Genomic DNA, 16795 nt, shown 5'->3' with positions numbered 1-16795 from the left:
GCTGCATATTGTCACCCTGCTTATTTAGCTTCTATGCAGAGTACATCATGAGAAACGCTGGGCTGGAAGAAGCACAGGCTGGCATCAAGATTGCTGGGAGAAATATCAATAACCTCAGATATGCAGATGACACCACTCTTATGACAGAAAGTGAAGAGGAACTAAAACTCCTCTTGATGAAAGTGAAAGAGGAGAGTGACAAAGTTGGCTTAAAGCTCAACATTCAGAAAACTAAGATCATGGCATCCAGTCCCATCACTTCATGGCATAGATGGGGAAACAGTGGAAACAGTGGGAGACCTTATTTTGGGGGGCTCCAAAATTACTTCAGATGGTGACTGCAGCCATGAAATTAAAAGACACTTACTCCTTGGAAGGAAAGTTATAACCAACCTAGACAGCATATTAAAAAGCAGAGACATTACTCTGCCAACAAAGGTCCGTCTAGTCAAGGCTATGGTTTTTCCTGTGGTCATGTATGGATGTGAGAGTTGGACTATGAAGAAAGCTGAGTGCCAAAGAATTGATGCTTTTGAACTGTGGTGTTGGAGAAGACTCTTCAGAGTCCCTTGGACTGCAAGGAGATCCAACCAGTCCATTCTGAAGGAGATCAGCCCTGGGTGTTCTTTGCAAGGAATGATGCTAAAGCTGAAACTCCAATACTTTGACCACCTCATGCGAAGAGTTGACTCATTGGAAAGACTCTGATGCTGGGAGGGATTGGGGGCAGGAGGAGAAGGGGATGACAGAGGATGAGATGGCTGGATGGCATTACCGACTCAATGGACATGAGTTTGAGTGAACTCCGGGAGTTGATGATGGATAGGGAGCCCTGGCGTGCTGCAGTTCATGGGGTTGCAAAGAGTCGGATACGACTGAGCGACTGAACTGAACTGAACTGAAGACTATCCCTTTTCAAGGTGAAGCTTATCAGAGGACATTTAACAGTGAACTTGTTGGGACTTCCCTCATAGTCCAGTGGCTAAAGACTCTGCACTCCCAGTGCAGGGGGCCTGGGTTCCATCTGTGGTCCCGGAACTAGATCCCACATGCCACAACTAAGACTCGGTGCAGCCAAATGGTAAATACATTAATAAATAAATATATATTTTTTTTTTTTTTTAAGAGTGAACTTGTTACTAATATCAGGAGAAGCTGCCAAGGTGACTAAGAGTCCACTCGCTGGGGCTTTTGGGAAAGAGAACCTTTTAAAAATTACTGCGAATCTTTTAAAAATCCTTGTAGTTAAAGTATGCACAACATAAAATTTACCGTTTTAACCAATTCACGATGGGTACAATTCACGATGACCACCACTACTTCCACTTCTAGCACTTTTCATCACCCAGAACAGAAACTGTATCCATTAAACAATGATTCCCCACTTCCCCTCCCCAAGTCCCTGGCAATTTCTCTTCTACTTTCTATCTCTGTGAATTTGTCTACTCTAGAAATTTCATCTAAGAGGAGGGATATAATATTTGACCTTTTGCTTCTGGCTTCTCTTTCACTTAACATGCTTTCACGGTTCATTCCTGCCGTAGCATCTATCAGAATGTCATTCCTTTTTATGGTTGCATAACATTCTATTTTATGTAGACACTACATTTTGTTTATCCTTTCACCTAATGATGGATACTTGGGTTGATTTCACATCTCACATATTGCATGTGCAAACCTGTAACCCTCCCGTCCACACTGGACCCTGTTAACTGGCACAGCTGGTCTCAGGGGGGATGATGCTATGATGGGGTGATTCCTATGGATGAAATATAGGGAATAATGGAGACACTGAAGCCTCTTTATCAATGGAGGACTGTCTTAGAGACCCCAGAAATAGTAAAACAATATCCCAAACTGTTGTGACTGAAAGCAAGCCTTAAGCTCACTGTGGACGTGGAAACACTCTCCTGGTGCTTATACGCTCCTACCTTGTTCTTATTTTCATCAAGCCTCAGGCATACTGATTCTGACTTTAGCTCTTTGAAGAAGAGTAGTTCCCAGCACCCACGATGGCAACATCACTAGCACACGGATCACTCCACCCACAGGTAAGAACTGCATGTGGCCGTGATACTGACTCCCAGGCCTTGGGCAACTGTGTTGGGAACCACGTCCCTAGAGGAGGTGGCCCCAACATCTTGGTGACATATATTCAAGAACAGATGAAAGAAGGGGATGAGAGGAGATTCCAAGGGCGGTGAGGCCACGGTGAGAAGTAAGTGGGGACTGAGGGTGGCACGGACTGGGGGCCCTGCTGGCCCGGATCTGAAACGCTAGCTGTAAATTAAACGGGGAAATTTGACCTCACTTTCATTCCCTAACCCGCTCCTTTTCTGTTGAGCTCTGCATGGGCTTCGGGTCGTAAATCTCTGTGAGCCTCATATTTCCCTGGAATCATTCACTATTTGGTGTACACATTTCCATGGTGTTCCTCCAGGGCAGGAATGAGATGGGGCTCGAGGTGGGTAGAAAGGGAATTTGCACAGGCCAGAGCCTCTCAGGGCCCGGGGGACCTGTCCGAGGGCCACCTAGAACCTCAGGCCCCACCGGAGTCTGCCTCTGTGTGGCAGGAAAATTGAGACGTCTGGCTCTCCCCCACCCAAGAAGAAAACCAAGCATCTCTCCCGTGTGGGGATGAAAGAGGCTTCCCAGACCCATTAGACGTAAAGTTTCAGTACAACGGCCCCGAATGTGTAAATGAATCAGAAACACATGTATTAAGTTTCTCATCAAAGTACACACTGGCTTTAAAAATGAAAGGGAAGGGAAGGCTTTGGCAGCATGCCGCCTTGGTTTTTTCCAACCCTCTAGTGTCTGAAGACCTGGCAGAGGGATTTGCCAAACCCAAACATCGCCGGGTTCACCCATCCTTAGCAAAAGCACCAGCTACAGTTTCAAAGTGAAATACCACAAAACCCCTATGAACCGAATTTCAGGTTATGTCGAGTTCAGTTTTGTCTGGGATTATGCTGGGTGGGTGGGTGGGTGGGTGGGGGCCGGCTGGGCCCCCTCCACCAGGCCCACCACCCTGGCCCTTGTGACTTTGGAGCTGCTGGGCTTCAGGCCAACCCCGCTCTGTGGCTTCTGGGGTTTGGATGTAGGAACTGACGTCACCCCACCAGGCCATTCTGCTGCCCACCCAGCACTGGGCCAGCTCCTCTGTCCCCCGGCCCAGTGGCCTTTCAACTCCTACAACCTCCTGAAGGCCAGAGTGTGAAGAATTTCCCAGCAACTTTCAGACCATCTTAAGGACCTCTTGGGTGGCTGGGGTTCAGAAGCACCTCAAGGCTTTGCTAGAAGCTTCCTTGTACTTGGCAAGAAGAGCTTCCTGGGCTCCTGCAGAGACAGGAAGTCTTCCTCAGCATGACCACCTTGCTTTCAACCCACTCAGGGGCCTGGCCCTCACACCCCGAAGCAGAGGAAAACTCGCATCTGAGGTCCCTTCAGGAGGAAGCTGGCCTCTGAGCTAAGGTCATACACCCTCTTCCGTAAAGCCTTCCCTTTGTCTCTTCTGTGTCAGAGCTGTGTGGATAGAACCGCTCGAGAAGACCCGAACTCTCTCCTCTGGGGAAACACCCCTCTTTCCTCTTCTAGAGAATTCACTGAGCTTTAGAGGCTGAAGAAAAAGTGGAAGACAAAACAAAGAAGAAACCTGTCGTATTCTCCCAAATTTCTACAATAATAAACACGGCCAGTGGATTTTCTTGCAGTCCACTTTTTTTGGGTCTTTTTGGCTATGTTTTGCAGCATGCGGGGATATTAGTTCTCTAACCAGGAATTGAATCCATGCCCCCTGCATTGGGAGCATGGAATCTTAATCACCAGACCACCGGGGAAGGAAGTCCCTTTTAGAAGTGGTTCGTAAGTCTGGAGAGAGCTGCTCTGTCACTGTGGGTCGTGCTGTCTACCCCATGCCTGGCTCCTCCCCTGCAGGTGCTCCCATCTTTACTGCAGGAAAACATCCCTGGGCAGCGTCGGGGCCGGCATCCTTCCCCCAAGGAGTTATGTTTCCTCTTTGGCTTAGAGTTTCTGGGAGCATGATGACGACTTTGCAAGGCCATGCCTTGCCATGTCTCTACCTCCGAATGGTTCTGAGATGCATTTACAATGAACTAAACTAATTAATGTTTTCATCTCCCATCCTTAACCAAGTAAGTTAACTTTTATTTCATGAATGGGTAAAATGATCAAGTTTATGTTATGTATATTTTACTGCAGTGTTTTAAAAGTGGAAAAAAGACTTCCCTGGTGGTCCAATGGTTAAGAATCTGCCTGCCAATGCAGGGGACATGGGTTTGATCCCTGGTTTGGGAAGATCCCACACGTCTCAGGGCTACTAAGCCTGTGCACTACAACTACTGTAAATTTTAACAAATCTTTTAAAAAAAGAAGTGGGAAAAAAATCAATAAATCCTAGCTTCAAGACATACAGGAAAAATCTACTATACATATGTGTATTTATATACACATACATATATGTGCATGCCTGTTTGCTAAGTCACTTCAGTTGGGTCTGACTCTGCAACCCTATGGACTGTCATCTGCCAGGCTCCTCTGTCCATGGGATTCTCCAGATAAGAATACTGGAGTGGGTTGCCATGCCCTCCTCCAGGGGATCTTCTTGACCCAGGGATCGAACCCACATCTCTTATGTCTCCTGCATTGGCAGGGGGGGTTCTTCACCTCTATTACCATATGTGCATACACACACACACACACACACTAGTGATATATATTAATTTTTCTCCAAGAAAGCTCAGCTACACACACCAAAAGTCAGGAGTGGGGTCTCTGACCACTTGTTCCTGTCTGTACAGCTGAGGTATCTAAAAGGCCAGGAAGCAAGATGACTTACCTTGCAGGTATATCAGGTTTTTTCCTTTTACAAACACCTTCCATCTACTGTCTAGTTTCATCTTTCCTAACAGCCATGTGGGCAGCCGAGTGAATGAAGAAAACGCAAGCCCAGGGAGTGGCCCCCTCAGGCCTCCCCCTGCCAGCGGGCTCCCCCAGGCCGAGCAAAACAACAGGTCAGTGCCTCTCCCCCGTCTGCCTTCCCTCCTCTCTCTGAGAAGAGATTCTCAAATCGCCGGGCTTTGCCCAGTGGCAAACAGTCTGGGGGCTGCAGCGCCCCTCCCCATCCACTGGAGGCGGCCTCCCAGCCCAGGCCCGAAAGCTGCCTGTGGGGCTGAGCCCACAGCTCTCCCCCGGCGAAGGCCACCTCTCTGCCTGCTGCCCCGTCCTGTGGTGACCGTCAGAGCCTGGCTTCCCGCCAGCTGGAGCTGGAAGGCCTCCCGCAACACACACCACTCAGAATGGAAACTTTCTGTTTGTTTTAACATCCTACCAACTTGATGGAGATATGAGGCAGAATCCTGACATCATGGGCCTGCAAAAAAGGCTGTTGCCTACAATATGTACTTCCAGTTCAAACTCCAGTGAGATAATGAACATATAAACAAATAAAACAAGTACCTATAAGCTGGAGAAGCCAGTCACTCCTGAATATTAAGGTTGATACTAATTCTTTCAATTCTTGACTTCATTCCACTAAATCTCTTTCTAATTCGCATTCTTAGTACGGCTTACTGCTTGTTACATTTTGGTTTAATAGTGTAGCTTCCAGGGTCCGGTTTCCACCATCAGAATCTTCCAGAACTCTGCTACAGCAGGTGCCAGACTCACCTGGAATCCAAGAATATCAGCTTCAGGTCGAGGCTGGCCCTGAACATGAACATGTTGCTGTGCAGCTTGATCTCAGTGATGGCGCTGGGCGGCAGCGACTGGCCCACAGCCACCAGCCCCACAATCTGGTAGCACGAGTCGTACAGGGACATGTCCAGCATATACTGCCTGATCTTCAAGTAGCCGCTGCAATGGATGACCTGGGAAAGAGAGGCAGGGTCAGCCTCATACCCACTCTTCCTGACTCTGGGCCTGCTTGCTTTCTGGAACGAGCTGGAATATCCCCAAGCCCACCCTCTACTGAGCCCCGCGGCCAACATGCTGACAGATGCCCGATTCACTGCTTGGAAGAAATGAACTCTGCTTCTTTCTTAGGAGGTAATATCTCCTAAGAGATAATAATTAAATATAAGGGTTGTCTCATGCAATTGACTATGCTTAGGTAACGCCGCAAGAGGGGACTCTAACGCACTGCAAAATGGATTTAGGCAAATTAACAGGTTTCCCTCATGGCTCAGATGGTAAAGAATCCACCTGCAATGCAGAAGACCCAGGTTTGATCCCTGGGTCAGGAAGATCTCCTGTAGAAGGAAATGGCAACTCACTCCAGTATTCTCACCTGGAGAAGTTCATGAACAGAGGAGCCTGGCAGATTACAGTCCATGGACTTGCAGAGTCAGACACGACTGAGTGTCTAGCACTTTCATTTCAACTCAGGGCCAAGTTGCAATTAGATGGCACACAAAGACATTTTGGGAAGCTATGGTTTCTCCAGTAGTTATGTATGGATGTGAGAGTTGGACTATAAAGAAAGTTGAGCGCTAAAGAATTGATGCTTTTGAACTGTGGTATTGGAGAAGACTCTCGGGAGTCTCTTGGACTGCAAGGAGATCCAACTATTCCATCCTAAAGGAAACCAGTCCTGAATATTATTGGAAGGATTGATGCTGAAGCTGAAGCTCCAATACTTTGACCACCTGATAAGAACTGACTCATTGGAAAAGGTCCTGATTCTGGGAAAGATTGAAGCTGGGAGGAGAAGGGGATGACAGACGATGAGATGGTTGGATGGCATCACTGACTTGATGGACATGAGTCTGAGCAAGCTCTGGGAGCTGGTGATGGAGAGGGAAGCCTGGTGTGCTGTAGTCCATGGGGTTGCAAAGAGTTGGACATGACTTAGTGACAACTGAACCTTTTGTTCCATAATGTTTACTTCAGTAATGATTCTTATGCTTATCACCCCCTGATGAGGATGAACTTGGCAACTGTTAACTTGACAGTGATATCATTTGACAAACTATATCACTCAAGTAAATGAAGAATTCTTTCAGGGTAAAAAGTCCTCATTTTAAATTTTACCTCATTTATTTTTTGGAAATATTTATTTATTTGGCTGTGTTGGGTCTCAGTTGTGGCATGTTGGTTTAGTTGCCCCACAGCATGTGAGATCTTAGTTTCCTGACCAGGAATCAAACCTGCATCCCCTGTACTGGAAGATGGATTCTTAATTACTGGACCATCAAGGAAGTCCCTATTTACTTTATTTATAATTTAAGATTTTATCTACTGGTAGTAAGGAAAAAAAGATGGTTGTTTCTTGGAAGAAAAGCTATGATAAACCTAGACAGCATATTAAAAACCAGAGACACCACTTTGCTGACAAAGGTCCTTATAGTCAAAGCTATAGTTTTTCCAGTAGTCATGTAGGGATGTGAGAGTTGGATCATAAAGAAGGTTGCATGCCAAAGAATTGATGCTTTAGAACTGTGGTGCTGGAGAAGACTCTTGAGAGTCCCTTGGACAGCAAAATTAAACCAGTCAATCCTAAAGGAAATCAACACCAAATATTCATTGGAAGGACTGATACTGAAGCTCAAGTTCCAATACTTTGGGCACCTGATGCGAAGAGCCAACTCACTGGAAAAGACCCTGATGCTGGGAAAGATAGAGGGCAGGAGGAGAAGGGTGCAACAGAGGAAGGCGGTCGGATGGCATCACCAACTCAATGGATGTGAGTTTAAGCAAACTCTGGGAGATAATGAAGGACAGGGAAGCCTGGCGTGCTGTAGTCCATGGGGTCACAGAGAATCAGACAAGACTGAGAGACTGCACAACAACAAGCAAAAATTCAGGGTGGCTATATAGAAACCTTTCTATTAACAACTGTTCTAGCCAAGAACGGCATACAAGAAAGTGTTTATAGAGTTGCAGATGTCAAACAGAAATATGTGCACAGCTTTAAACCTCAATATTGGAAGCATTTACATAAGTTACAGTCAGTAAAATCTTGAAAGGCTCAAGATCATCCTAATAGTACTGACGAGCAGCTAAAATATTCTCTTTTCAAAGACTTTCCTCCAGTATTCCCAAATGCACTCAGTCTTTGGAGCTGGAACAAACCTTACCCATGAAACCTATTCTCCCATTTTACTGATGAGGAAATTGAGGACAAGGTGGGTGATGGGTTTTACTTAAGATGAGCCAATCAGATGGGTAATAAGAGTCAGAAACAACTCAGGACCCAAGTCTCCAGAAGAATAGCTACTGTGTGTAGGGCAGTGCTGGAGGCTCCCATCTCTGAGGCTGGGGTTCTGGGATAGCAGATATGAAACTCACTTCCCAGATTATGAAGGTCAAAGGGAGGAGCTAGGAGTGAGGCTCAAAGGAGGGGGCTGAGGAGAGGCTGGGGAAAGGCAGACCCTGGGATGGAGAGGAGGGGAGAAGGGTATTCCAGAAAGAGAGGACAAAGGCACAAAACCATCCCCTCTCTTTTCACTTCACCCCTCCCTCCTTTTATACAAATTCTCCTGCAAAAAGGCTCCTTTCTGAAGGGACAGTTAGGGAGTTTGGGATGACATGTACACACTGCCATATTTAAAATGGATAATCAATAAGGTCCTACTGTACAACACAGAGAATTCTGCTCAATGTCATGTGGCAGCCTAGATGGGAGGGGAATCTAGGGGAGAAGGGATACATGTATACAAATGGCTGAGTCACTTTGCTGGTTCACCTGAAACTATCTTAATATTGTTAACTGGCTACACCTCAATACAAAGTGAAAAGCCTGAAAAAATAAAAAGGCTCCTGTCCACCTTTCGCTCCAGAGTGATGGGCTCAGGATCCTTTTCTCTGAGGCAGGACAAAGTCTAGGTGTGGCTACTCTAGAGGGACTGCCCTGTGTGCAGAGTAGAACCTGCAGGTGCCAAAGTCAAATATTACCCTTAGCCCCATGTATTCCTGGTCTCAGACAACGCAATCCAGCCTGTCTGGGACATCCTTGTAAAACGCCAGCTTTTGCTATGAGTGGTGTCCCTAGAAAGTTCTACATTAGGCGGTATAGAAAGAACGCTTGGGTCCCCCCACCTTCCCGTCTGCAGATATTCCTGAATGTGAAGCAAACACAGAGCACAGCGAAGACCCGCCACTGACCCCTCTCCACCTGTGAGCCCCAGGGCTGGGTACCTTGTATCCACTGCATGTCAAGCCAGCGTTTCTTTTCGCCAAGACACACTTCATTCGAAGAAAGAATGACCTCTCGATCTCATACTCTGAAAGCAGGCAGGAGGTTAGATTGGCAAACTGTCCCACAATGCTTTCCCTGACTTCATCTCCAGGCTCTCAGTAAACCCTCAGGGCCGGATCCAGCAGCTAGAGTCCTCGGCTCAGGGCTGCCCAGACCCCCAGCCAGAGCATTTTTGCTGGTGACCTGGGCCTGGGTGGTGGCTCAGAAGGTAAAGAATCCACCTGCAATGCGGGAGAACCAGGTTTGATTCCTGGGTTGGGAGGATCCCTTGGAGAAAGGATCCTGCCTGGAGAATTCCATGGGCAGAAGAGCCTGCCCGGTTACACAGTGCATGGGGTCGCAAACAGTCGGACATGACTGAGATACTAACACTTTCACTTTCAGGCCTCCAGTGGGTTGAGGAGACTAGCTTGGCCCTGTGTGGCTTCCATGTGCTCCAGAAACATGGCCATACCAAGAACCTGGGAAACACCAGCCTGGGGCCAAGGTGAGAATCTCTGTGTAGGGACCCTGCCCAGCTCAACCTGCCCGTGGTCCCCTGTGGCAGCTATGTAGAGGCCTGGCACCTGGAGAATTGCCTTGGCCAGCCCCCCGGCAGGTGCTGTGCCTGCCTGGTAGCTTAGAAGCACCTGACTTCCCCCATCTAACTCAGGACTCAGAAGTGCAGGCCTTTCTCTGGCAGAGGGAGCCAGCCCAGGGTGCCTCCCACCAGTGTGCCCATGGCCATGGGCACCAGGACTGCCCAGCCACATGGGACTGGGCACAGGGCCCAGTGGACCCACGGGGCCTGATCAAAGCGTTCACCCTGAGTTACAGCACTGGGTGGATCCCGCTCCCCACCCACTCCTTCTCTGGCTGGCCAAGCCTTTCCTTCATTCCCTTCCAAGCCCTCACACACAAATCTCCACCTCACTATTGCAAATGCAGACATCCCCCAAGAAAAAGGCCTTTCCATGTGGCTCAGTGGCAAAGAATCTATCTGCCAACACAGGAGACGTGGGTTCGATCCCTGCGTTGGGAAGATCTCCTGGAGAAGGAAATGGCTACCCACTCCAGGATTCTTGCCAGGGAAATCCCATGGATGGAGGAGTCTGGCGGGCTACAGTCCATGGGGTCGCAAACAGTCGGAGACGACTGAGGTGACTCAACAACCTGAGAAAACACCCTCCGCCTTACTGAGCGGACATCAGCTCTCTGGGCACGGACGGTACAGCGTCCTCGCCTCAGGTGAGAGCGAGATCATTCCACTCTAAATAAACAGCCATTTGGTGGTGGTTAATAAATTAATTTTTAAAGAAAGGTTACCACAAGGAATGGAATGCCTTGTGCCCCTCCCAGTCGCCTCAGAGGCCCCGACTCCCCCAGTGGGCGGGGCTTTCACATTTACCCATAATTCCTCTGCCCAGGCTGGGGCCGGGGAGCTTCCCTTTAACATGGCGGCCAGTCTGTCACATTTCCACGCTCAGATATAAAAACCATCACCCCCAGGAATTACATAGTTTGGAAAGAGCCCCACGTCTCACACAATTACCATAAAACAATGAGCCCAGTTCAGACGCAAAAAAATAACTCCGAAGATGAGAAATCGGGGAGAAAACGAACCACTTGTGAACCTCAAAGCCTGAACACTCGGCTGGCTGTGGAAATGCGTCCCACACGGACCCCACCTCTCCCAGAACCATTCCTACTGTGTTGTTGGCTCACCTCAGATGTGAACCCCACGGGGAAACTGGATGTGTCTCGCCATAATCCCAACTCTCATTTGCTGTCTTTGTTCAAACACTTTTTAAAGGCATGGAAGGTAAAATGAAACCAGAGCTAATGGAAGAAAGCCCACTCCCCTGCAATCAACTCACTGTAATTTTTAAAACAACACATCCAGTATCTTGTAAAAGCCTGTAGTGAAAAAGAATCTGACAATATATATAAAACCATATCACTTTGCTGTCACCTGAAACTAACACAACATTGTGAGCCAGCTATACTTCAATTAAAACAAACACACACACAACATAACGTTCTGAGGGATTCTCTTGAGATTCCAGCGGTCATTGTCCAACTTTAAACAACTGCACAGTGAAAGCACTAGATTCAGCAGCAACGTGCTCTTCTAGCTCTCATTTTGTTAGACATTACTTCTTTAGAGTCCTATTCCTGTTCATTTATGCAGCCAGACCATTTCCAAGGACTTAAGCACCAGAGGTCACAGCTACAATCAAAGCCCCATCTCATCTCAGAAACCAGCTTACCAGTGTCCATCCTCGGTAGACTCATGGTGACTATTTCTGGGGCTAAAACAGGAGGGCCGCAGAGCTGGATCTGCAATCGGTTTTAAAACTGAGAGTGCTAGTCTGTGTTCTCTCCTCCTAGCCTTAGAAGGATCCATCCCAGGAGGAAGCAATAAGAATGGAATCCATTTTTTCCCCTCTGTGGCTGGCTACCCCATTCTCATCACATTTGACACTTCTTCTTTGGTATTTTATCTCACTGCGGAATTTTGGCTGAGTTGGAATTCCATAGCTCAAAGCAGACAAGTGACATATCGGTCAGCATACTGGCTGGTCTCATTGGACCATGGGAAGGAATTACAAGGCCAGGGCCCTTGGATTAAGTCTTTTTGTGTCTTCCTAGCATGCGTAGCAGTTGTAAATTAAGGAGTCTTTTGTGTGAAGACTGGTTCCACATTGTCCACGGAACAGCCATGCCACATCTATTCTAAGGTGCTTATCACAGTGGGCTATAAATGTGCTACTTTATTAACACATAAAATAACAAGATCCTGCAACAGAATCACAACTCCTGAAATTTCAAAGCAGTGGTGAGCATAACCAATATGTATAAATACCTGCAACAACTACAACATGAAGTGAAAATACCTGTTTTTCTGTTGTAGTCAGAGCCACAGGTACTAGTGATAGTAAGATAGCTTGCTGTCTACAGTCTACAAGCAAAGGAAATGCTAGATCTCAACTAAATAGGGAATAGATGTAATTATCTCATGCAATTTCATGGTCTCCCCGAGTTTTATCCTCGGACCCTGTGGTTAAGAAGCCCAGATCTAGACCTGGGTTGTTGGCATTCTAAACCAGGAGCACCTTAGGAGGGAAGGTTTGGACCACTTTTCTCTGTCTCCTGCTCTGCACCTCTCACAGTCTCCGGCACATGAAAGGAGATCAGCAGTACTGCTTTAAAGGACAGAGGCATAAAAGCAACCCCCTACTCGGTGGATGCTGCATGTTTGCTGGAGGGACCCTGGATGGGCAGCGTGGGAAACAAAGCCCTTAGGTCATGACAAAGAGCATCATCTGGCATTCATTCTGGTTTCTTTTTGTCTGAAGGAAATACCTTGGAGCAAGTGATGGTGAAGAGGCTGGTGGGCTGCCAGGACAGCCGTCATCTCATCATGGTCCGAAGGATGGATATACTCATAAATGCTGTTGCCCGTGAGCTCCACCTGCCATGGAAAGGAATGGGGGAAGGGTCAGGAATCTTCTCTAGGACTTTGGGGAGGTGGGGAGGGAGGAGGTGAAGTTGTATCACAGGTGTGCATCCTCCAGGGAGAAGCAGGACCTTGATGTCTGCTTACAACCCCCGCCCCGCCCCCCCACCCCCCCCGCCCCCCCCACCCCCCCCCACCCCCGCCACAGAAACGTTTGCCCTTTTTCAATCAGCTCTACCGACAGGGCCAGGATAGTCCTGAGCAGGAGGAAGTGGAATGAAGGATGGAAAAGGTGTGCCATGGATCAGGGGACCCTCCCAGCCTGGGCAGCATCCTTCACATGGGAGGTACCTTAAATTAGACTGAAGGGGCTTCCCTGGTGGTCCAGAGGTTAAGAAACTGTTTGCCAATGCAGGGGACACAGGTTTGATCCCTGGTCTGGGAAGATCCCACATGCCTCAGAGCAACTAAGCCCACGACTACTGAGCAGGTGCTCTAGAGACTGTTCTCCACATCAAGAGAAGATACTGCAGCAAGAAGCCTGCACACAGCAATGAGACCCAGCACGGCCAGAAACAAAATAAATAAATAAATCTTGAAAAAAGAAAGAGAAAAATCAGACCGGAGCCAGGCCCATCCTTGACCTACTGCCCTCGGGAATGGGTGGCCAGGAGATGTCCAGAGCGGACAGCTCCTGCCCTCAGGGGCTGAGGGGAAACTTGGGGGCTCCCTTTGATTAAGGACGACTCTCCCCAACAAGGTCCTTCCCCTGGGACCACTGCCAGGCCTCTTTTACATGGTCAGAAATGCGTCTGGTCCAGGGTCACTGTGTTAACCCCACTTGTGAGTGCGGCTGGCTGGCTGAGTGACCGCTGGGACCAGGTGGACCACTCCAGTGAGCCACGTGACCTGAAGGCTGCTCCCCTGATATTCACACACCACCCACTTCCAGACACACCCCACAGAGGAGCCCACGCAGGCCTGGAGGCCACGTCCCTGCTGGACCAGACTCGGCTTTTTACATTTAGGCATGGGCCTCCCTAGGAAAGTACCACAGTCACCGTCTCTCCACAGAGGTCCCTGGAGATGACTCACAGATCCTAACCTTGAGAACTTCTGGATTGTTCTCCCAAACACAAGTGTCACAATAGGGGATGACAGAGATCCTCAGGACCTGGGCCTGCTCTCCCATCGGAAGATGGGCCGTAGTGTAGAATGTTCCAAAAGCTACCACCAACAGTGCAGCCTTCCGAGCAGTTGTGGTGGATTCTCTTTCAGAGATCGAAAGTGCAGGCCAGGTTAGCGAATCAACGTGCCTGGTATCGATCAGGGCCCCTGGGGCGGTGGTGGTACTTCTACTACAGCCAGTGGGAGCCCCACAGCCCAGTGGGGGAAGACGCGGAGAGGTGAGGAACTGCCTTTGGGTGGCACAGAACCTTAGGTGGGTCTGAGAAACCTTCTCAGCCCTGCCCCCAGGGGAGAGGGCACCACCTGACAGCAAAGGCAGGCTTGTCCCAACCACCCCTTCGTGGCTGTTCTTAATCAGAGCAGAGACCTTCTTAAAAAGGGGAGCCCCGACAGTGCCCCCTTGTGCAGCCCCAGCAAGTGGTTTAAAGGAGAGGTTCTCCGAGGAGCTACCGTTCCAAACCAGGGTCAAGGCCATCATCAGGCTAGGGGGCCACAGAGAGGTGACGGGGTTCATCCCACTCTTCCCACCCACTTTCTCCAATGTGTTGAGATGTTTCCAAGAGTTGTCTGTTTATTCAGAACAAATTATGTTTCTGGTCCGATAAGTAATCTTGGTTTCCTGGCCCATTAAGTATTCTTGGTCCCTAAAAAAACGACTTTCTCAGTTCTACTTTCTGTACTATTCATGGAATGTTTTCCCCAATATTATATAGACCAATAGAGAGAATCTGCTTACAGAAACCCTCCCTCTCTACCTCCCCAACCTGGCACTTTCCTGATGACCCAAATGGATATCTGCCTATGTAGAAAGTTACTCTGTCAGGGCCTTCTCTGGTGGTCCAGTGGCTAAGACGCCAAGCTCCCAGTGCAGGGGGCCTGGATTCGATTTCCTGATGGGGAGCTAGATCCCACATGCTTCAACTAAAGATCCTGCATGCCGCAACTAAGAGCCAGCACAGCCACAGATATTAAAAAAAAAAGACAAGAACCTACTCTGTGCCAAGTTTTATTTTTTTAAAGTTAGTACATGATTTCATTAAAAATAAAAGTAAAAATGAAATATCCTTTTAAGTCAGTCCTGTTAATCTTTAAAAAAGTTTAAACAAACCAGCAACACTCAAGTCAGCTGTTTCCTGAGGGCAGCCCTAGAGATTCTGTCAGGTGGAGAATAATGGAGGCTAATCAATAAGAAAGCTATTTTTTTTCTTTAATGGGCTCACAATTCCAGTGGCTTATTTTTAAAAATGAAAAAATAAATAGCATGTGTGTGTGTTAGCTTATCATTTCTCCCTTAACCCGGGTTTTTAGAGAAAAATTACAACTCTGGTTTGCTTGGAGTTTGTTTTTAGAAAAAAGTAACTGATGTCTTTGTAGAGAAACATCTTCATACATTTGCAAAAAGACTTGCATCGGGGCTCATAGGGATTTGATTTGTGTTTTAATCTCTGAAGTAGCTTTATCTGTTCCCAAAGAGCCTGTTCTCATCACTTGCCTTTGGAGAATGACAAGAGTGCAGTCCATGAATGAAAAAGCTTGGTTTTCTGTACACTCAGGTTCGTGATAAACCTCTAAGGCTGTCTAGGAAGTAAAACAGTCTTCAAATCACGGAAATGTTTTTAAAGAACAAATTTGGAAATGATAAAACAGTGCTGACCTTGACTCAAAATTATGGTTGACATGGTGTTTCCTGTATTGAGATATCTATTCGTGCTTTTGAATGTTGAAAGAAATGTGACTACCTCACCAGAAAAAAAAAAAAAAATTATGGTTGTCTCTATAAAACTCCCAGCTCTCATACATCAACCTTATTAAAACAGACCCTCAATGTGATATTTTAGTATTTGTAAAACCCAGCTAACTACAAAATGAATTGCTTTCCTACTAAGAGCTTTTTTATGTTTTGCTGAATAGCTTTTCTTCCTGCCAAGAGAACTACATATGATAAATATAGCACTAAATGGATATATTCTGGGTCGGAGGGGAAACTCACCCAGTACTGGGGAAATACACATTGCTCTGCTTTGGGTGTTTTGCTGACTATGGTAAATTAAGCATTTTAAAATAAAATGGTTTGGGTTTCAGAGTTCAAGTTATGTCAACAAACATTAAACGCTGTTCTTTCTCTTTATTTCAAAAGTGAAAGGATTAAGTCTTATGGCTCCAAACAACACCATGGTTATTTTTACAATTGTGCTTCCGGCCACACTCTCAAATATTAGTTTCCTTTATGTAGCTCGTGAACGGCTATTTCATAAGTATCTACGTTATGTGAGAATGCATGTTAGCTACCTAGATGTTATATACCATATGCAACTTTGGTAAGGAAATTTAAACCAAAAGGATACTTTAAAATGTTTGAAGAAATACACAGCAGGTATGCAAGGCTTTTTTCCTGCTTCAAATGTAAGTTAATTAATAAAAAACCATGAAACTAAATCATTTAATAAACTTGGTGGATAAAGAGTGCTTCCTCAACTCTACCTCTTCCGAGCAAATGTAAGTTTGTCTTCACGAATTATTTTGGATTATGAGTGTGGCATATACCAAATAGAATTTACAAGTCGAAGCCTGACTTTTTCCCTCCAACGCTTGAATTATGGGCTGAGGAGATAATTTGAATTTTGGGGTTCTTTCTGTCATTTTTTTGGTACCAAAGTCTGATAGCAAGGATGGCCACATTTACTAATTCAAAAGCAAAAATAAATGAATAAACTCTGCCAAATGAAGTACACTTACTCCAATACGTGCTTTTAAAAAAGTTCAATAAAAGGCTTTGAACTGGGATGGGTTTATTAACACATAAAGAGTCATTTTTATACTCTCAGATAATTCAGAGTCATTTAGATAGTGTAGATTAAAAAAAACCACTTTGCTATGAATTATCACACAATTATGGCAAACCTAGGAGTTTATGTTTCCTAGAAGCTGCTAACATAGACTTTAACCCCCAA

General features: G+C 46.8%; 1 protein-coding gene across 7 annotated transcripts in view; it reads right to left on the bottom strand.

Moving 5' to 3' along the window:
* Positions 1 to 16795, bottom strand: part of SIM2 (SIM bHLH transcription factor 2) — a 63072-nt gene that overhangs the window by 30696 nt on the left and 15581 nt on the right. For all 7 annotated transcript variants that reach the window (XM_069567955.1, XM_069567965.1, XM_069567924.1 and 4 more), the window contains 3 exons: positions 12563 to 12671; positions 9157 to 9242; positions 5689 to 5888 (listed from right to left, as the gene is read on the bottom strand). In XM_069567955.1, the coding sequence (XP_069424056.1) occupies positions 5689 to 5888; positions 9157 to 9242; positions 12563 to 12671 (395 nt within the window). The remainder of the gene's footprint in view (positions 1 to 5688; positions 5889 to 9156; positions 9243 to 12562; positions 12672 to 16795) is intronic.

Source organism: Ovis canadensis, chromosome 1, assembly GCF_042477335.2.
Source record: "Ovis canadensis isolate MfBH-ARS-UI-01 breed Bighorn chromosome 1, ARS-UI_OviCan_v2, whole genome shotgun sequence".
Classification (NCBI taxonomy): Eukaryota; Metazoa; Chordata; class Mammalia; order Artiodactyla; family Bovidae; genus Ovis; species Ovis canadensis.
This window is presented reverse-complemented; position numbering and strand designations above follow the sequence as displayed.